The sequence below is a fragment of the Natator depressus genome, chromosome 13, assembly GCF_965152275.1.
Source record: "Natator depressus isolate rNatDep1 chromosome 13, rNatDep2.hap1, whole genome shotgun sequence".
Taxonomy (NCBI): Eukaryota; Metazoa; Chordata; order Testudines; family Cheloniidae; genus Natator; species Natator depressus.
The window spans coordinates 2,188,781-2,210,558 of NC_134246.1; the positions used below are offsets into that span (position 1 = coordinate 2,188,781).

At 48.3% G+C, this 21,778-nt stretch overlaps 1 protein-coding gene across 1 annotated transcript in view; it reads left to right on the forward strand.

The window, feature by feature from the left end:
* The first annotated feature begins 6,932 nt into the window (after positions 1-6,932).
* Positions 6,933-21,778, forward strand: part of NOL4L (nucleolar protein 4 like) — a 97,092-nt gene continuing 82,246 nt past the window's right edge. Inside the window, exon 1 of the mRNA XM_074969741.1 lies at positions 6,933-7,238. Coding sequence (XP_074825842.1) covers positions 6,933-7,238 — 306 coding nt within the window. The remainder of the gene's footprint in view (positions 7,239-21,778) is intronic.

Sequence of the window (21,778 nt, forward strand, 5' to 3'; positions counted from 1 at the left end):
CAAGTCTGATTCTGTGTATATCACAGGCTGCCCCCACCCAGCCACTGGCACACCAAGCCCAACCACCAAAACTAGAACAAAGTATTACAGCTCCTCTCAGGATGCTAAACTCTTGTGTGCCACAGGCAGAGAACGGAGGGATCCAGCTCGCCAGTGTGTGAGGCCTCTGCAATGGCAGGAACTTGGTTCAGTGAGAGATTCCCAGGTGATCCGAGCAAGTGACTTGTGCCCCACACTGCAGAGGAAAGGGAACAAATCCCAATCTCACTGAGAGGAAAATTCCTTCCCTACCCATGACGCATTCCCTGAAGTGTGACGGTTTATATCCCTCTGATTTTTTTTAAAATCCCCTGGAATGCTAAAACTTTTTCTTATCCAAATTTTGAACCCTACGAAGCTCTTGGCTTCGATATTATCTTGTGGCACTGAATTCTGCAGGTTAACTCCATAAATTGTGCAAAATTTTTTTGCTTTTATCAGGTTTGTTCCCTTTCAGTTTCATCGGTGGCCCCTAGTTCTTGCATTATGAAAAAAGGTAAATAAGTTGCTTGATTTACCTTTTCTCTACCGTACATTATTTTGTAAACTTCCGTCTTGTCCTCTCATACTCATCTCCTCTCTAAACTAAACTATTCCAGTCTTTCCACTCAAGTATTTTCATCTCCTGTCTCTGCTTTTCCTCTGGTTCTGCACTATCCTTTTTGATAGAGGCTGACCAGAACTAAACACAGTATCCCAGATGAGAATGTACCATGAATCTGTAGAATGCCATTATAAAAAGAACTGATGTCCCATCTACATTTGTTGAACATTACTAAGCATGATAATTATTTATCGAATGTAAACAATAATGCATCTAGTTTGATAGAATGAAATGCACGCAGCAATTTATAAGAAGTAAAATGTGCTAAACAACGATCAGTATCTCTACTCTCCAGAGCTCACAGTTTAAGGCCCACCACTTGCAAACTCTTACACACATTCTTAACTTTAAGCATATGAGTGGTCCCAATGACATGCATTATTATGGACGAGCATGTCATCCTAATGAGATTACTCACATGCTTAAAGTTAAACCTATGTGTGAGTTTATTATGATTGAGGCCTCAGATATTGATCTGTATGCTGATCCTGTATGGAAATGGCCTTCAAAAATCTTCATCCAGAAAATGCTATTCCTTCCTTTTGTTTAATGTGCTGCCTCTGTTTTATCAGAACAACTCAGCCCCGGACTCTCAGGGGAAAGATCCTTTGTATTGTTTCCTGGGTAAAGCCCCAAACCCACTCATTAGAAACAATAGATAGATTCAGATCATCATATGGAAGAGCAGGCAAAAGCAGCTAGTTGGAACAATTAATCAAACCAGCTGGAAGAAGGGAGAAAAATCTGGTCAAATGAAAACGCAAACAGGACACGGTTCTCAAAATCTAGACAATTAAAAAAACATCCCAAACCCAGCCAGCTCTGCATATCAGATCCACGGATATTCACTTGTAAATACTGCAATTTCCCATTCAAGATCCATTATTTCTGGTTCCATCTTTGTCAGGGAGAAGACCATTAAGTATTTCCTTTCCATCAACCACTGTCATGGTGTGCCTGGTGCAGAGACTGGGCCATTTTGCTACATTTCAAGCCGACACCCTACCCAAACAAACTGCTTAGAATGGTCTCTGAAGGAATCTGTGACTGATTGGCTAGCAAATCGAACATGTCACTTCCCTCCTTGAAATCATTCATTCACTGGATTCCTATTTCTTCACCACGTCAGATTTAAGCTCCTCACCTTTTAAGGCTGTAAATAATCTCAGCCCCCCTCTTCATCTCTGCTCTTGGTCCTTGCATCCTGCTAATATCACCTATACATTTAGGCCCTGATCCTGCCAACACTTATGCACAGGAATACCTTTGTTCAGGTGACTAGTCTTATGTGTCCAATGGGAATACTCATGTGTGTAATGTTACTCATGTATGTCAGTGGTCGCTGGACAGAGCCCTTAGGGCTCAATCCTCCAAAGAGTTATGCAAACCACTTTACTCATACAAATAATGTCATTGAGCTCAACAGGAACTCTCATGTAAGTGAAGTTACTCGTGAGTGTAAATCCTACAAAGTCTTATGCTGGGGAGTAAATTTACACATGGGACTATTATTATTTCCATGGGTTTACTAATCGAGTAAAGTTTCTTGTATAACACTTTACAGGAGTGAGGCCTTCGACTATAAATTCCTTGGGAGTAAGGACATAAGAACATAAGACAGCCATGCTGGGTCATACCAAAGGTCCATCTAGACCAGTATCCTGTCTTCTGACAGTCGCCAGTGCTGGGTGCCCCACGAGGGAATGAACAGAACAGGTAATCACCAAGTGATCCATCCCCTGTCGCCCATTCCCAGCTTCTGGCAAACAGAGGCTCGGGACACCATCCCTGTCCATCCTGGCTAATAGCCATTGATGGACCTATCCTCCATGAACTTATCTCGTTCTTTTTTGAACCCGGTTATAGTCTTGGCCTTCACAACATCCTCTGGCAAGGAGCTCCACAGGACATGCGATTTGATTTGTCTCTGCAGCGCCATGCACACCACTAGCACTGTATAAATGAACAAACAATAACACGGTAGTAATAATTACTAATGCAAATAACATAAGATAATTACATTATTAGTACAATATAATAATGTGTGTCCAGTCCCCCTCAACCCTCCTCCTTACAGCATCCCTTGTCCCACTCTTTGCTTCACACCTCTATTCAAGCTGCCCACTACACTTGACATGGTGCCCCACTTCCTGTCCACCCACTGACCTTTCTTCTTTCAAATCCCCTCCTGAAGCCCCCTTTCACGCCTTCTTAGCCCCTGACACCATCCTCCTTGCTATTCATCTCCCCCACCCTTCCTTTACCTGAGCTGATGCCCTGTGTTCTGTCCTGTCTATGCTAGATCTTAAGATCTTCAGAGCAGAACCTCACCCTTATTCCATATTCTGCAAAGTGCCATCTATGTCTATGATGTAAGAAAGGTGTCTATTAATAATAAGTAATAATAAATAATAATAATAATGCATATTAGCCTACTTCCTGGTGATGGAGCCCATATGTTTGATGCTTGCCATGAACTGGCAGTCATAAATTACAAATCAGTTCAGTTGATTGGAAAATGACCAGATTCTATGGCCATGCTAACTCTTAAGCACACTTTGGAGTGGGTGGGAACAGGGGAGGGAGAAGAGTTCTGGGCACTCCCTTCCTCCAAAAGTAATTCAGACAAGAGTTTATAATTTGTGGGAATAAAAGGTGGGAGTGGGGGCTTCTTTTTTCCTCGGCAACAGTCCCGCTCCTAAGTGGTTAAACTGCAAGATAGGAAACTAAGCAATTTATCTCAATCAAGGGGTTTGATCATTGCTGAGAATGGAAAACCCCCTCCTGTTACCATGATAGTGCAAACACATACACTTAATTGTATTAATAAAAGTAAAATTTCTCCTTTCTCCCCTTCCAACTAAACACCTTCTGCTGAACAGCTGGACTATGGTGCTCCAGTATTTCCTCTACGTTCCTGTCCAGTAGCTACTACCATACCTGCTCCCCTGGCCAATTTATAAAAAGGGTTTCTTTTCTAGCTTATCTTTCTCTTTTGTGCCTGCCACTCCTTGACACGGAGTTCAGCTGGTCTGCTTCATTGCTCAGTGTCTCGCAGGCTGAATTTGACTTGGGATGCAAGACGTTCTTTGCAGGGAGGTTGGTTGTTGAGTCATAAGTATGCAGATACTTTTTTCCATGATGCCTTCCCGCCGCCATCCCAGCTTTCCCTGGCAGCACTGTCACTTGGTCAAAGCAGTACTTCTATGGTCCGTGGATTCTTGAAAAGGTGTCCATTTTATTTGTAGTGACCAATCAAAATATTGTGGTGTATTGAGGACTTCCCTTCCAGGTTTCCCATCTTGTGCATCTTTGGAACAATCATAAACAAGGCTGTGTTCCAAATATTCATTCCAGGTTTGATGCTGAGCCTGGTGGATGGTGGGACAGAACTTTGGGAGTTTAGTCAGGTCTGCATGGAGACCCACACAGTGCAGATCAACCATGTTTGTAATTATGTATTTCACAACTGACTCAAGGTGCTTTAAGAAGCTCCTAGTAAGCAGGGACACGTATCACCTATAATTGCTTTTTGCTTTTTATTCTGTCACACCACATTTGGAATGGACCGATTAGCATTTCCCAATTCCTAGCCATATTTAATGCTTATCTGAACCTTCACGAAACTCTTCTTTCCTCTCCCCTTTTCTACTCACCCGTTCCTCCCAATCCATCCAGCTCCTTCCATTCCCTTCACCTCCAGCTCAATCTCTATGTGCCCCAAACGGTTCACTGATACCCCAAATTCATTTGCCAGATTCCAAACAAGCTCCCATCTCCCTTGCCCACCCCTACCTTTGATAACAACACAATGACTTGTTAGTACGTATGTGTACCACTGGCCTCCACAGGCTAGACTTAGAACAATTCAGACATGTGTCATAGGTCCAACAAATAGCACTGGCTTTTAGCTCAAGTGATGGAGGCCAGCGCTTCTGGAGCCAGAACGCTCTGAATTCTATCCTCTTTGTGACTGAAAAGTTGCTAATGCCCATGGTGTGCTGCATCATGGCAACTATGGTTGCAGACTGTTACACTGTCATAACAGAGGGACAAAAGGGTCTTTGAGGTCTGTGCAGTGCTTCAGGTAGCTATTTGTCTGGGTCAGACATGCCCTGTAATGTGTTGCTCCCTCTCTCCCCAGAGAAACCCCAGAATTTATGAAGTTTTCAAACAGCAGGTGGCTTGGCAGAGATAGACAGACCTGCCAAGACTCAGATCTGGGTTTCAGCAAAAGTGCCATAAGAGGCCTGTTGAATACTGGGGAAGGGAGAAGACTAAAGACCCAAACTTATAATAATTTGATTCTGTGCTACATTTGGGCCAGGTCTACTTTATATCGATTCACCCATCTTGTTAATTACCCAGGCAGCATCTCAATGCAGGGTTGGATTTAGGGACAGGCAACCCAGGTGACTGCCTGGGGTGCTGGGCTTGGGGGGCGCCGGGCTTGCAGATGTACAGATCCTAGCATGCAAATTTATCGTCATATGACAAAGTTAAATCATGCACTCAAATCGTGCATCCAAGTTGTGAGATGGGCTACAAATACAATAAAAAATAAGGTATTCAAAAGCTTAACAAATGGGGTGGGGGCGCAGAAGACACTCCTCGCTTGGGGCACCATTTGGTCTAGGGCTGGTCCTGTCCCAATATATCAAAAAGTTGTGGGCAGTCTATTATACAGATAAATAGTAATAAAGTACACACATACAGCACTTTCCATCAAGTCGAAGCCTTTTACAAATCTTGAGATACCTGTACTCATCCTCATATAACCAATGGGGAAACTGAGGCATAGACAGATTAAGTGACTTTTCCATGGTCACTCACTGAGTCTGTGGCACAGTTATGAACAGACAGCAAAGCTCCTTACTCTCTGTCCTGTGGTTTAACCACACCACCATCTTTCTTCCCTAGAGCAATATGGCATGAAGTCGCAGAGGGCTAGGTTTCCAACAGACCTTTGTTTCTTGACCATCCGGGTGACACAGGAACCAGAAATCAGGCAGAATATGGCGGTAATCTTAATTATATTGGCAATTTCATTGATCAATTGATCACAAAAACTAGGTGAGCTAAGCTCACCCTCGGAATGTACCAAGAAAGGCTAATTCCAGCTAACGAGAGACTGACCATTTCAGTCCCAGTTTGCTTTAGGGGACTGTGATTGGTCCAAGGAGACTGGATTCAGTGAACTACATAGTTTGAGGAGGCCTCTTGAGTTGGGGGGGTGGGGGGGGCATTAACTGGACTGTTTCAGGGGATGGCTGCAAAGCCAGGGTGTGCTGGTCAATCCCTGGTGTGTTTAAGGGTCCAAGCCCTGGCACAATTTAGGGCAGGACCAGGCAAATCTTAGCGATTGGATTTTGTCCATGAGTCTCCTGGTGCAGTTTGGAAGCCCTGGGCCAGTCTAAGGGGCTCCCAGTGGTTTCTGGAGGTAGGACCCGCAAAGGTTCAGGGAAGTCACCGGTCGTTTCGAGAGGATTATTTTAGAGAAATTAGGGACCCTGATAATCCCGGGGTCTGCGTCTGCCTGTGGGCTCAGGGTCCCAGCCAGAGCAGCTCGACAGGTGCCTGCTTCCCCAGTCGCCCCCTGTCCCGAAGAGACCGCGCTCTCCCCGGCCCCGCCTGGGGCAGGGACACGTGCGCCCCTGCGAATGAGGAAGCGGCTCTTTATTGAGTCCCCGGGCCCGTTCCCCTCTCTCCCGGCCGCCTTCCCCCGCCCCCGGGCGCCCCCTTCCCCCCTGTGCTGCCTTGCCCGGCCCCCGGGCGCCCCCTGGGTCTCCCCCCCCGCCCCCGGGCGCCCCCTTCCCCCCTGGGCCGCCCTGCCCAGCCCCCACGCGCCTCTGCCCGGCTCCGGCCCCAGGCGGGCAGCGCCGACCCCCGCGCCCCGGCCCGGGGGGGCGGTCAGGGCGGCCGCGCCGCGGCTCTAACAGGTGGGATCCCGCGGAGAGGAGGAGGCGGCCGGAGGGGGGCGGAGGAGGCAGGGACGGGCGGGGGGAGGGAGGGGGACGAGCCGGAGCCGCCTGTGATCCTGTGACAGGAGCGGCTGCTGCTGCTGCTGGCGCCGCCGGTGCCTCCCTCTGCCCGGCTCGCTGGGTCGCTGTCCGGCTGCCGCGCTCCCTCCACGCCCGCCCCGCAGCGGCCCCTCCCGGGGCCTCGCCCCCGCAGCCCGTCCCGACTCCAGCCCCGCCGGCCGGGCCGGGCAGGGCGCAGCGCAGCGGCCGGCCGGGCTCGCCGCCGTCTCCAGCCCGGGACAGGGGGTCGGGCGCTGCCTCCGGCCGGGATGCCGAAGCCCCCGCTGCTGCTGCGGGGGAGCCGCCCCGGGGACAGCGAGCTGGGGCGGCAGTTCCGGGACTGGTGCCTCCGCACCTACGGGGACTCGGCCAAAACCAAGACGGTGACCCGGAGCAAGTACCAGCGCATCGCCGAGGTGCTGCAGGGGGGCGCCGGCTCGGGCAGCGGCTCCGGCGGGGGGGAGAAAGGCAAGTTCCAGTTCTGGGTCCGGTCCAAGGGCTTCCGGCTGGGAAGCGGCACCCGGGAGGCGGCGAAGATGGGTCAAGTGGTGTATGTGCCGGTGAAAACGGGAACGGTTAGTGCGCTCCGGGCCCCGGGGGCTCGGTGTCTGTCTGTCTGTCTTGTGTCTGTGTGTCCTTCCCTCCCGCCGCCGACACCCCAGGGGCTGGGGCCCAGAGCGGGGGAGAGACCCGATGTGGGGCAGCCCCCCCCCCACCCCCGTATAACCCCCTCCCCCCCCCGCCAGCCATCCCGGCCCCTGTCCCATCAGCACTAACTGGCACATCCCAGACACACAGCAGGGTGCAAATGAGCGCGCATGCCCCATGGGGGGGCGAGACACCCACCCCCCTGCGCCCCATGAGAAAACAGCCGCCCCACGCCCCTGTCTGGACAGGTCCAGCCAGCCCCCCCGCCCCAGTGCGCTGAGTTGCAGACAGACCCCCTGTTGGGGGGCGTGGGGCAGAGCCTCCTGCGGAGCAAGGCTGCCCGCCCCCCCGCCGCCGGGCGGGGGCTGAGTGGGGCGGCGGTGGCGGGTACAGCCGGGGCGGACCCCTCCCCACCCCTGTCCGATCACGTCCAACCTGAGCTGCCCATCCGCCACCCACCCATGCGCGGCTAGGGAGGGGTGCGCGTTCGGCGCGGGCCAGCCAAGCCGCCAGCCCGGGCTGGGCAGGGCCAGCCTGGCTCCCAGCAGCTGGCCTCGCAGCGGGGGGAGGATGCAGATTAGGTTAGACACCCGGCCCAGGGGAGGAAAACCCCTCACACGCACCCTCCCCTCCCCCCTCCTGCCCCATCCGGTCCAGCCGGTCCCTCCCAGCGGCTGAGCGGAGAAGAAGAGGGGCGGTAGCTCCCTCTTTTAGGGTGGGGGGAGGAGATCCCTTCCCTCCACCCCAGGCCACTGCACCTGCCCCCCCCCCCGCCCCACGATGGGTGCAGACTCGCACAGAGCTCCGGGTTGGGTGTCAGTCCCTGGCGGGTGCAACCCAGGGGCCGGCTCCCAGACTCTGCGGCTCCCGTGCAGCCCACGCGGCGGGGAGGGAGCCCCCTTGCACCCCCCCCCACACCCCCTCCAGAGCAGGTCCTGCCCCATGACGCTCGCCCTGCATTTCCCACCCACCCCGTGACCGCAGGCCGCTTTGCAGCCAAGGGCACAGTGGGGGCGGCGGGCACACACCCCCCCCCCCGCCTCCCTCGGCCAGGCCGCGTGCCCCCGCCCCCGCTGACCCGGGCGCAGGCTGGAGCCCAGCCCCGCCGGGCCATGGGAGCGCGCCCCTCCCCCTCCGCAGGCTGCCGTCCCGCGGCGCCGCTGGCTATCCTGGGGGGGGGCAGAGCCTGGAGCGGGGCCGTGCCCCCCCCCCCGCCTGCCCGCGGGCTGCTGTCCCGGGAAACTCCCCTGCGGGAGCCTCATTGTTCCCTGCCCGGCTGGGGCGACGGCGCAGGGCAGAGCCCGGCTGGAGGTTGCAGCGCCGCTCCCCCTCCCCCCGCCTCCCAGCAGGCTGCTGTCCCGGGGACGAGTCGGCCCCGCTGGAGCCATTGTTCCCTGTCCTGCCCGGCCGCGCCCCCGCGCCGGGGACCCGCTCCCTGCCAGCTGGGGGGGGGCGGGCGCTGACCCCTGTGTGCAAGGGGGGGGCGCTCCCGCTCCGCCGCGGGGCGGGGGGGGCACAGCATGGGGCTCGCTGGCTGGGAACTCCCTCCCCGGCCTCTGCACCATCTGCCCCAGCGCCTGGCAGCCCAGGGGGGCTGCGGCTCCTCAAGTGCCCTGGGGCGGGGGTCCCCCGGCGTGCGGCACGGAGACGCTGCGGCCGGGCCTGCCCGGGGGGAGCCTGCGCCCCGGGAAAGTGGGCAGAGCTGGGCGCGGGGGTGGGCTGGGTTTGGTGTATTTTTTTTTTTCCTTTTTTTCTTTTCTTCCCCTCGCTGCTGCTGCTGCTGCTGCTCTGAGGGTGCAGTGTTTTCCGAGCACACGCACACAGGCTCCAGCATTGAGAGGGCTGGAGCATGCTGCCATTGAGGGCAGCCCATCTGTGGCAAATGCTTCTAAACGCACTATTTACCTCCCATCTGGCCTGCCTTCCTCCTGGGGGAGGGGGGAGGGTCAATATTTCTTCTCTTTTCCCTCCGCAGGGCAGAGAGGCTTCTTGGATCTTTCTGGCCCCTCCACCCCAAATGTCTCTCGAATTTGTGGGAGTCAGCCTGCTCCGCACAACAGCCCCTCCCCCCCCAAAAGCCACCCAACCCTGCTTTGGCTGAGGTAGTGAGAAACACCCCCTCCCACACAGCGCACATCATAATCTCCCCCAGAGCCTCTCAGTCTCACTAGCTACTCAGTGTACATGCCCTGATCTTTCCAATGCTGCAGAGTCATGGTACCCCAGAGAGGCCATGCCAGACTCCCGAGACCCTGCTGTTAATTAGTGAGACACCCCCCCCCCCTTGCGGTGCACAACCAGGTCCTTATACCTGATGGCTCAGCGAGACCAGTGCAGGCACCAGGCTCCCTAAAAGCCTCATGTCCTGATGAAGTCTCAGCAGGGAGAGTATCTAGACCCCCAACTCCTCTATTACAGTCCCTGCAGGCTACAAATACTAGACACACCTAGACTTCCATAAATCAACAAACCAAAAATAGGCAGACCCTCAGGAGACAGATGAATTTTCAACGGGACCATAGAGCACATTTGCCAGAGACTGTAATACTGTAAGAAGTGAAAACTGGGGGCACTGTAAAGAGACACTGACTGCAGGAAAGAGCCATCACTGCTGCTCCCCCTTAAATCTTAAGGTGTCAAGTGTGTAGAAGTTGTTTGTCCCCCTTCCCCTCCCCCCCGCCCTTTTTGACTCAGTTACTTAAGAGGAACCATTATGTTGTAAATCCAGTGAAAGATTTTGAGCTGATGCATTTGCTATTTTTTGTTTTGTTTGAAACATCTCTGAACATTTATAAATAACGTGACAGGGTTTCTCTTTAGTTGGTGATAATTCAGTGATTCTGTATCTTTCAGTGGTCTTTGCTAGTTTTGTATAGATGGGTGCACTTCATTATTCACATATGTGCAGTCAAATAATTTATGAAGCTGATACTAGCATTCAGCTCAACAATCAAGTGCATGTTCTGGTTTATCATTATTCTGTTGCTCTTTCCAAACACTTCTGGGTTGGTGCTTCAATTGGCTTTCCCCTCATCATGCTTCTCATCTATCTGACACCTCTTGTTCTGTCCCATCTTCCTTCTCCAAGTGTATCTGTCAAAGACTTAATGTGCTCAGGACTGTCCTGAGGCTTGGGACCCTGGGAAAGAATAAGCATAGCCAAAATGCAGCTGGGGTGAGAGGGGGAGGGGATTTTGCATGTTGCTATTCAGTATCTGCAGATTGTCACAGGAAATATGAAGTACTGTACCGTGAGTGAAAAGTTGAGAAGAGCTAAAGAATGTGTGGAGGGCACTAGTGGGGTTAAGGTCTTTCCTTCTAATGACGGAGTCAGGGCCACTCCTGTTCTTGGGGGGATGGGGGATTATTAGTGTCCCTTTTGACCTTGTTTATTCCTAATTGACATAAGTGTTTTCTGTGCAATTGTGACTAAAACACAATTAACATGTGGTTCTTTTCTCTCTTGAGTAACTTTCCCTTGCCCTCCTTCAGGCCTCTTATCAGAGCAGGCCTAATCAGATTTGGGTGGTTTGAAAAATAGGACTGTACAGTGAGAAGGGGGCATCTGCCTTAGGTGATGGTCGCAGCAGATGGTGGTCTTTCTATTGACGAATGGGTTGGGAATAGAGACAGCAGTGAGGTCTGGCACAGGGAGTTTGGATTTCCCTTTCCCAGATGAGTGTCCTGAAGATTCAGGTCATTTAACACACACAACAAAAAACAAAGAAATGAGGTCCTAGTCTGTGTAGGAAATTTGGTACCTTACTGGCAGCATAACAAGCCTGTTCAGATATTAATTAGATTGTAAGCTCTTTGGGCAGGGACTTTAAAAAATATCCATACAGAGTGCCTAGCACAATGGGACCTTTGTGTGCTACTGCAAAATACAAAGAACAGGTATGCTGCAATTCCTAAGTGTATCCTCGCACTGCTCAACTATTATAAATTATAATAGGCTGATGTGTTGCTGGTATGTTAGTACCAGTGTAGCAGTGCTTGAACCCCAGCATCCATTAGCCAGCTGGCCTTGTATATCTCTGATCTTGCCTCAAAACCATGAGAGTATCTGTTCATGATAGGGAGTTAAAATGTGGCTTTTATTATCGTCTCATGTTTCTCTTGCCCAAAGTATTTAGCGTCCTTTGGACAGAGTTTTCCTATAGATGTATGTTGAGATGGAGATATTGTGTAAGGAAAAATACGACATTTTTAGTGACAGCTGGAGGTGTTGATTTGTTTTCATGTAGTACCAGGTGTTAGGGGAAAGGTTAGACCCAGCCTTTGGTTTGGGCATTAGCTGCAGGAGTGGATATGCACACTCTGTAAATCAGTGCTATACTTCACCCTGCATGGTGTGCACTTGTCACAGCTCTGGAACACTGGCCAACCTAGCAGGATATCTGCATTCTGGCAGCCTGTGATATGGGCTACAAGAGTGAGTCAAATGGGACTGCAAGATGAGACATGGGAAAGCCTCACGTTAGACTGACCCTTTGGGCGCTGCTCAGGGATCTGTGAGGCTCTGTGGCAGTACGTGCATTTGCTTTTGCCCTCCTTTGCCTCTTCTTACCCCTGCAGAGCTTGATATACGGTTCCAGGGTTCATTCCAGACACTAACAAAAGGCTGAGGCCATTTCTGATGGTGGGGTTTAATTGATTTACATGTAGAACCCTTCTAGATATTTCAAGGCAGACTCCCCAGAAAGTAGAGGTGTTTTAAAATTATCTTAGAATGACACATTTGGAGATCCCTCAAGAAAGATATTAGACTAAGAGTGAAGCATAATAAACAGAGGAGAGAGACCAAGAGGGGAATGGATGGCGGCCTTTCATCAACAGCAGAAAAATCACTGTGACACTGTATAAATCTGACCATTACAACATATGCCTAAAAAGTCTTAGTTTCTGCATGATAACTAAAACACAGTAGATCTCAGGATGGTAGAGCATAGTAGGAACAAGCTAGATTTAGGAAGTCAGACGGGTAGAAAGAAGGCAGACCTAACGGTTAGTAGAGGACACTTTTTCCCAGTACAAGTATTCCCTAATGTTGTCATTTGGTGCCCCCCCCAAAACCACAGTGGCAAAACCTTTGAGAACTTTAGTCTACAAAAGTTTTCACTGTCATAGCTAACAGCTCAGGTTTTCTGTGATCTTCATTTGGTCTGGATTAAAAAACAATAACAAAGATTATTGAAATGAAAGACGCAGGTGGTGCAAATGGATCCCAAGGTGAGAAATGGCCTATTATTTGACACAAACCTACTTGCAACACAGAGAGTCTTCACCCTGCATGAAAAGCCTGGGGGTGAGGATGCACTGTGGGTCTGACTTTTCCCAAATAATTGATGAGTAGCTTCACATTTAGAAGTGCACTTGACAGTTTGGCACAATACTGACAAAATGCATGGGCCTGTAAACCAAGTCCAGTGTGACCCCAAAATAACAGCCTATAACACTTCCAGATTTAGCTCTCTTTGTGTCTGCACAGGATCGATTGCAATTTTTACCCTGAGCAGTTTCAGGAATAAGAGTCACATTAACGAAGGGCTCACTCTTGGTGAGATTCTCAGGGTTCTTGGTTAAAGTTCACTGGTGAGCAGCAATAGTCTCTGATATATTTGCAGGCTGAATTTACACAGCCTTGGCTTTCTGTGTGTGTATAAAGAGAATTGGCAATCTTGGAGACTGAAGTTCCCTATCCATGAGAGAGACCATGACTACTGGCAGTGCCAACTGGACCTTGGTCCTGACCTGCTGAATCACTAGGAGATCAATCTCCATGGCTCATTCGGTCCTTGGCCTCTCTGCCAAGATTTCCAACAGGTTCCCTGTTAGTAGCAATTGTGTTGGGTAGTTTTGTGACATGCATATGGTCCAGTTCCCATCAGAGACCACAAAGCAGTCATCAGGTGGTAAAAATTTTTGGTCACTAGCACCAACTTGGGCTAAAAGTGAACTTGCAACCTACAAGTGAAAGGGTCTGTGGCCCATCATTAGTTCACTATGCCATCCAGTCCTCTACCTCTGGCTGACTGAACAATTCTTAAAGAAAAATACAGACTCTTATCTAAATTGTGCATCCTACACAATTCCATTGATTTCATTGGTGTTGCATAGGGTATAACAGGCAGGATCTGGATCTGAGATAACGAGCTCCCTCCCAGGCCCCCCAAAACTAGTCCAGTAATTTGGTTCTATCACTTGAAATTAACGCAACAAAATTGCTCTCAGATTTACAGCTCTTGATTGGCATTAATTTAAAGAAGAAGTAAAAAAAGCAACTGAGCACAAAACTTTTGTAAAGGCCTGTTACAATAAAGTTAAAATGAAGCAAAAGAAAATCGAGCTCCAATCAGAAACACCATTGTTTAAATTGTGCAAGCTACAGGCAGTGTTTGCGAAGGGAGAAAGGGGACTGAGCATGCTGGAAGCAATAGGAAGGAAGACACCCTGCATATATAAGCATAATTCAGGCCTCCCTCTCCACTAAGTCTTTCCAGACTCCTGACCCAAAGGAGCTTTCCCATATTTTAAGCAGGAAGGTGATTCAGGTAACTGGTAAAGGATGGCAGCAAAGCCCAGCAGAGGCCACTAAAACTTGTTTCACTGGGAGCCCTTTCAGGGTCTGTTTGCCCAAACCATTATCAACATGAGTCTCTCAGGTAAACCAAAAGAAATTATATTGTTTTTGCTGTTAAATTAGAGCAGACATGAACAGTGTGTAAATTTACTGTGTGGACAAACAAATGTCTGAGAAGGCAAAAAGATGGATGGAGGGATAATAATGGAGGTTCCGTTTATCCACCTGTGTTGACTTTTTAGCTTCATAGAAACTTGTCTGCATTGCTTTGACAGCAAAATGTATATTTATTTCTCTTTGTCTTTGGATCCTTTCTCTAGCAAAAATTAGAAATTACCTTTCCCTGCTCTCATATTAGCTGTTCCCTTCCCTGGGGAACTGCACTGAGGATGGGCCAAAGCCACCACTGAGTTTCAGTGTCCTGTCAGTCTAATTAGCTGATTGTAGCCATGGGTGGTACAGAGGAGACCTATTGGCCAGAATCAGCTTCTTTATGGGAACACTGCTGACTTCCACTCTTAGCATGGTTGCCAACAAAACAGTAGCAATTTATTTAAAAAGAAAATAGCTGCAGAGTGTGTGTGTGTGTGTTTGTGCATGTGTGCGCTGGGGGTGGGGAGGAGTGTCACTAGCTTTAGGGATATGGAATAGCATTTTCCTTTATTATGTAGCATGGGAACATCCATCAGTCACTCAGAGTTGAAAGGTTTCAGAGTAACAGCCGTGTTAGTCTGTATTCGTAAAAAGAAAAAAGAAAAGGAGTACTCTAAGGTGCCACAAGTACTCCTTTTCTTTTTTCAGAGTTGAAAGGAGGTTGGTTAAGTTTTACCACCGTGGTGCACGACTCTTCAGAGAGGGAGGATTCAGGAATAGATGCAATATAAATATTTTCTTTCAATGATTGTGCAGTGTTGGCTTGACAGTCCAGGAGGACAAGGTTTTCTGCTCACACACTAGAAGTAGCATGGGCAGCCGTCATGCTAGCTTCCCCCACGCTGGCTGCCTACAGACCTTAATCCTGATCTGGAGGGACCACTGCTGAGCGGAAGAGGGTAGTTCAGTCTCCACGGCCCATTCAGTCTGTGGCTCTCTGGTGAGACGGCTAGATGTAGTGGTTGTTTCACAATGTGGACATCAAGCCCACATCTCCCGAGCCAGTATAAGGCAAACCAAACCCCTAAACTTGTTGGTGACTCTACTAGTCTGGGATGGATTTGAGTGAGTGACCTAGAAACAAAAGGCTCCGTATCTTAATACCAGTCTCCACCCCCACTACCTAGAGTCATCCAGTCACCTGTCTTGTCTAGATATCTAAAGCCCTCTAGGTTTTGGTGCTGCGGGTATCATCCCCTTGATCCTGGATTTCAGCGGGCAGCAGAGCATTGCTGTTTTGAATCTTGCAGCATTAGGAATAAGCAGCCAGCTTTGCTGCAGGGTTGTGTGTGTTTCTGCACCCCCCTCCACTCCCACCCCTTTCCTTACAAATGCTTTAAGATTCTTTATTCCCATCATCAGTTTTGATGCCTGTGGAGTGGCTTCCCTAACTGGAACCATGTGATTTTTCATGAGATCTGACTAGCTGTGGAGAAAGGCTGCCTGCATTTTCTCACCTGCATAGTGTGTTTTGATCCAGCAAAAGCCCTTGAGCTGGTGACAAAGGTCTGAATGTGGGCTGGAAAGTACAGTCCTGTCTCTTAGCAACTGGTTCCTACCTCTGAGCTCGCTGAGCTTGTGTGGGACAGAGAGCATCAGTCATGCTTCTGCTGTACCGGGAAAGCGCTGAGCAGGGGATGGAGGAGGCCTGCCTCAGCCACAGCCAGCACAGTGACAGAGGCTCGGGCATTTCTAACGCAAGCCGTTGTCTGCAAGACCTAATCAAAGCTCCAATTTAATTGCTTTCCTCTTGCCCCGTGTCTTCAAGGTAAACAGATAGCCTACTGGCTGGCCGCGGGAGGCTGTATGCCAGCTACCTGGAGAGAGGTTATTCTGCATTATTGATGCCTTTTTGGTCTTACTGGGGGAGGGGGACAGCCCATTTATTTCTAGAAAAATAAGATGTCATGGGGTCCTTCCCTGAACTTCCCTGCTCCTTCCTCGGGAATCCCCTCTCCCTTCCTTGGTTCTCAGAGACATCTGCATTGGTCATTCTCTGTTCTGCTATTTTACCCTCCCATCTCCTCCCCCAAACCAGAGGTGATTCCTCTTTAGCAAGTATCTCTCAGAGTCTTTTGCATCTCAAACCCTGTTTCTTAAACATTTTCATTAATCCCTTGCTTCATCCTAATTAACCTGCCAATTGGCCCCTCTGGAGTCTTCACTTCTCCTGCAAAGCTTCTGTTTGTACAAAGTATAACCTGTCAGCTGCCAATTTATTTTCCATGGGGAGGGCAGATTATTGTAATTGTCTATCTTCTCTTCCCCATTTGGATTGCCTTCTCCCTTCATATTCTACCTCCTGCTCTCAATAACAGTCATGTTTCAAAGACAAACCTCACAAAAAGCTAAAGAACAGCCAGTTTTATGTCTGCCATATTGCCCATGTGACTACCCTGTTGAGGCTTAGTCATTGCATGAATATGGTTCCACAGCACTGGACTGTGTCAGATCTTGGGGAAGCGGTCTTTATAGATGGATTACCAGGTTATAGCAGTCACATTGTATAGCATGCTAGAGTTCTGTTTTCCCCAATCTTCTTTGCCTAGCATGTATAGATTCATAGATTCCAGGGCCAGAAGGGACCATGGTGATTATCTGATCTAACCTCCTATATAACACAGGCCATACAATTACCCCAAAATAATTCCTAGGGCAGATCTTTTAGAAAAACATCCAGTCTTGATTTAAAATTTTCCAGTCATGAAGAATTACCACAACCCTTGGTAAACTGTTCCAATGGTTAATTACTTTCACTGTTAAAAATTTAAACCTTCTTTCCAGTATGAATTTGTCTAGCTTCAGCTTCCAGCCACTGGATCGTATTACAATTTTCTCTGCTAGCCTGAAGAGCCCATTATTAAATATTTGTTCTGCATGTAGGTAGTTATTGGCTTTAATAAGTCACACCTTAACTTTCTCTCTGTTAAGCTAAATAGACTCAAAAAGCTCAATTTATCACTATAAGGCATGTTTTCTAATCCTTTACTCATTCTTGGGGCTCTTCTCTGAACCCTCTCCAGTTTATCAACATCCTTCTTGAATTGTGGGCACCAGAACCGGACACAAAAATACATCAGTGATATAACCTCTCTACTCCTACTTGAGATTCTTCCCTGTTTATGCATTCAAGGATTGCATTAGCTGTTTTGGCCACAGCATCACAGTGGTAGCTCATGCTCAGCTGGTTATCCATCCCAACCCCAAATGTTTTTCAGAGTAACTGCTTCCCAGGATAGAGTCCTCCCATCCTGTAAGTATGGCCTGCATTCTTTATTCCCAGATATGTATATTCAAATTTAACCATATTAAAATGCATATTATTTGGTTGTGACCAGTTTGTCAAGCAGTCAAGATTGCTCTGAATCAGTGACCTGTCCTCTTCATTATTTATCACTCCCCCAATTTTTGGGTCATCTGCAAACTTTACCAGTGAGGATTTTATGTTTTCTTCTAGGTCATTGATAAAAATGTTAAAAAGCTTAGGACCAAGAAACAATCCCTACAGGACCCCACTGGCCACACACCTCTTCAGTGAACAATTGCATTTTGAGACCTATCTGTCCCTGAGTTTTTAATCCATTTAATGTGTGCCATGTTAATTTTATATCATTCTATTTTTTTAATCAAAATGTTGTGCAGTACCAAGTCAAATGCCTTCAAGAAGTCTAAGTATATTATGTCAACATAATTACCTTTATCTACCAAACTTGTAATCTCATAAAAAAAAATCAAGTTAGTTTGATAGGATCTATTTTCCATAGGCCTGTGTTGATTTGCATTAATTACACAACTCTCCTTTAACTTGAAACACAAACTTGACCACATTGGTTAGGAATCTATCCCTGGAGAGTGCCATCAACTTCTGCAGAATCTAAGCTTTCATTCACGCACAATATGACTTTTAAGTTCATCTCTTATGTTTGTGAAGCCTTCCAGACATGAACCTAGTGTAACAATACATGTTTTCTGAGTCAGCAGAGAGAGAAGTGCACTCCAGCCCCTGGAGCAAGGGCAGCCCAAGTCTAACACCCCCCACACCCCCCAGACATCACCACCACCCCATCAGGGGACTTCGTGTGGGGCCAGCATAGATTAATTTGGTGGGAGACTGGTGATTTCAGGCCTAAGCAGCTGGGGGTTGCTTGATCAGCAAGTAGATAACAAGGCTGATGAGAAGCTTTAAACCTTGTGATAGTAGGTGTTGGCTAAAGTTTTCACAGTCTGGTTAATGCAAGTTGATGAAGTCTGCCTTTCCCTAGACGTCCATCTTGCCATTCCCATGGAGACTCCAATAATGGCCCATGTATGTTGCATTACCGGGGAACTGTGGGCTGAGTTAAGGATGTTTTATAGTCTTAGTTCACAGTTTCTTGACCTTGGTCAGTGTGTATTAGCTTTAGTATGGTTGGTAACTTATTTTACGTAGAGTTTTGCTTCTCCTTGTCCCTGAACTGTTGAACTGCTGTAGCAGTGTTACCCCTTCTCTGTAGTTTCACTTTGACATCAGGGTGCCATTACTGACGTGCAGTTGCTGTGAACACAGTGCTCTTTAGCACCAGCTTTCTCCCTGAATACAACCAAACTAGCCCTCTGGCAGCAGCTTAGGTCATTCCAAAGCCCAGGCGGACTGGCATTTGATTACCTCTGAAATAGTCTGCTCTATGATCTTACGCTCACCTCTCCTAACTCAGGACACCAGCTCTGGTGCAGGAGAGCCAGATGCCCAGTTGTTTCTAGCCCCAAATATATAAAAGCATGTTGATTTAGTGAGTGTGACACTTACCTCTCTGCTGTTAGGTGTGTCTTCAGCCTCAGTTTCCCTCCACCAATTCACAGTCTCCTCATGGAGAGGCGGCTTAGCCCTCCAGCCTTTCCAAAAATCCTCCCGCTCTGAAAGCAAACAGGAATCCAAACAAACAAGGCCTTTTGCTGCAGTGGTTTCTGCCCACCACCTCCAGGTAGCAGAACAGAAGTAAAGGGCAGCCTAGTCCCTCTACCTCTAGTTGCAGGCCCAGGGCCATGTGGAGCCACACAACTATCTACTCCAGCCTCAGTATTCTGCTTCACCCCTCCCCCAGGCTACTTCCTATCCTGTTCATCTGCTTTCTCAGCTGCCTTTCAGCCAAGAACCCTAGCACAGACCTCAGTCCTGAACCCTGTAAAGCTCTCCCTACAGTACTGTCCCTAAATCTCTCTCTCCAGCTTGGAGAAAAGTACTTGCCTTTAATTTCCTGTTTCCCCCTTCTCAGCAATCCTTGCTTTCAGCCTACAGACTGCAGCTCAGACTCAGGATCTGGGAGGAAAATAGGCCAAACTCAGAGCTAAGGCCTGAATTTCCCTTAAAGGAGTTGCTTGCCCCGTGACAGTTTAAAAACAGTGGATCTCTCCCAGTAGCTGGGATTTCACCCTTGTGCTCCCATAGAAGGAATATATCTCTGCAACTTCGTATTCCAAATATTGTAGCCATCTCTTCCTCACAAATAAGTATTTACCTTAGAAAAAAGTAGTGTAAAACTCTACTTAGAGAAGCAATGTGGTCTAGTCAGCACTGAGAATGGGGCTGGGACCTAGGAACTCTTGACTGCTAATCCTGCAGCTCTGTCACTGAATCACTGTGTGGCTTTGGGAAAGTTGCCTGTTCTCTCTGCCTCAGTTTCCCCCTGGGTATAAAATACTTGCCTTTCTCATCTGGCTGTGAGGATTAGTTGGTTAATACACCCAGTCTGTTCCCATTGAAATCAGTGGGGGTCTAGCTATAAGTGCAGGATTGGGCTCAGTGTTTGTATAGTGGTTTGAAAATACAAAGTGATATACAAGTGCTTATTAGGTGCAGTAGGGGGGGAAATACGATGAAAATTTTAGCAACAAATTTTTTCTGTTTTCCAACCAGCTCTAGAGATGATCAGAAAATATTCTTAGAAAAAATATTTTCAGGGAAAAACGGGAAAAGAACAAAAATGTTGTGAACATTTTTTCACATTTTTGATGATCTCTGATTATTGCTGTATGGCTGATGCCAAATGATCTTCTCTCTCTCTCTCTCTCTCTCTCACCTTAATGTTGGCCCGTATGCCTCAAGCACATACTGTGTCCAATGCGCTGTAGACTAGAAGGAAGAGTGAAGTTCTAGGGAGCTAGAACTTCTCGCTCATAGCAGCATCAGTAGAGGGAGCCTGCTGTGATTTAGCATATCCCCTGCAAAAGCTGCTTTTATCCTACACCTAAATACCACAAGGAGTGAACTTCCTAAAGCCCCAGAAAAGCCTAAATATAGAAAGAAAAGGAGTACTTGTGGCACCTTAGAGACTAACAAATTTATTTGAGCATAAGCTTTCGTGAGCTACAGCTCACTGCATCGGATGCATTCCATTTTGAGCATAAGCTTTTGTACTCCTTTTCTTTTTGCGAATACAGACTAACAGGGCTACTACTCTGAAACCTAAATATAGAAGTCAGTCAAGGACCAGCTTCCCATAAATGCACAAGTACCAGGAACAGTTTCTTTGTCAAAAGTTCCAAGAGTTCATAGTGAAACGGTATCCCTTTCATTACTCTGAAACCTGTCATTATGAGAGGAGGGTGTGAAGAAGTAATAATTGTCAAGCTGGACTTGTTCACCCTTGCACTCTACATTTCAGCTAGTCACATACCTCCCCAGTGTCAGGATGCAAATAACAGATTCGCGGATCTGAGTTTGAAGTCAGGTGGAGCAGTTTGCATTCAAGGTGTAGAACACTGAGGGCACACCAGGCAGGCTTTGCGGAGTTAATTCTGCTGTCCAGATTTGACAGGACTGGATTCTGCACCATAAATTGCAGCTCCTTCTCTGGGTGGTAGCTTGGCTTGTAAATGTTTCTCAATAAATTCCCAATTCCAGGTGCTGACAGGCAGTTTTTCTCTAAAGGACAGTGATTGAAAAATAAAATAAAATAAAACTTGTAGGGAATAATAAAAAAAAAAACCCCAACTAAGAGAGAAGCAAAACTTCCTGAGATTAAGTGTATAACATCATGCTTAATAACTCTAAAACAGGTGTTTGACAGAATCCCTTTACATGGGCCAGACAGAACCACTGGGAGTTTGCAGTAAGGAGTGACAGACTGTTGACTGGTAGACACAGAGCACCTCCACGTGTGGGATGGGGGAGGGTAAGGAGTATGGAAACAGCATTTCTCACTATGGGGTCAGGACTCAACTCAGGGAACTCAATTTCAGGTCAATTCAATAGCACTTAATTAGAAAGTTATACAAATGTAACCAAAAGACAGAAGGTCAGTGACATGTGACATACCACACTGGCAATATCCCACCCCACTATGAGACAGCAGGAACTCAAGCAGTTAGAATGACAGAGCTGGCCCCCTCCCAATATGGGGCAAAGGGAGTGCTTAGAGCGAGAGGGACAGAGACAAGCCCTTTTGCCGTATGTGAGGAAGACACAGAGACAGGAGAGATGGAAACTAATGAACGCTGGTAGAGGGTCCGCTGTATGGACAGAAAATAAGAGTTCTGCCATTATCAGGCAGCGTTTCATTGGCAGGAAGTGGCTTTTTATTGACAGGAAGTTGAATTCAGCTGGTATCAGCCCTTAGTCTGAAGGCCAGGAGAGCATTTATCTTTAGTCAAACAGAACAAAAAGGGAAGCACCAAGTCCCGTCCCCCCCGCCACACACCAGGATAAGCCTCTTGTACGTTCGGGCTAATGTTGTCCCTCCCCAAAATTTGCTA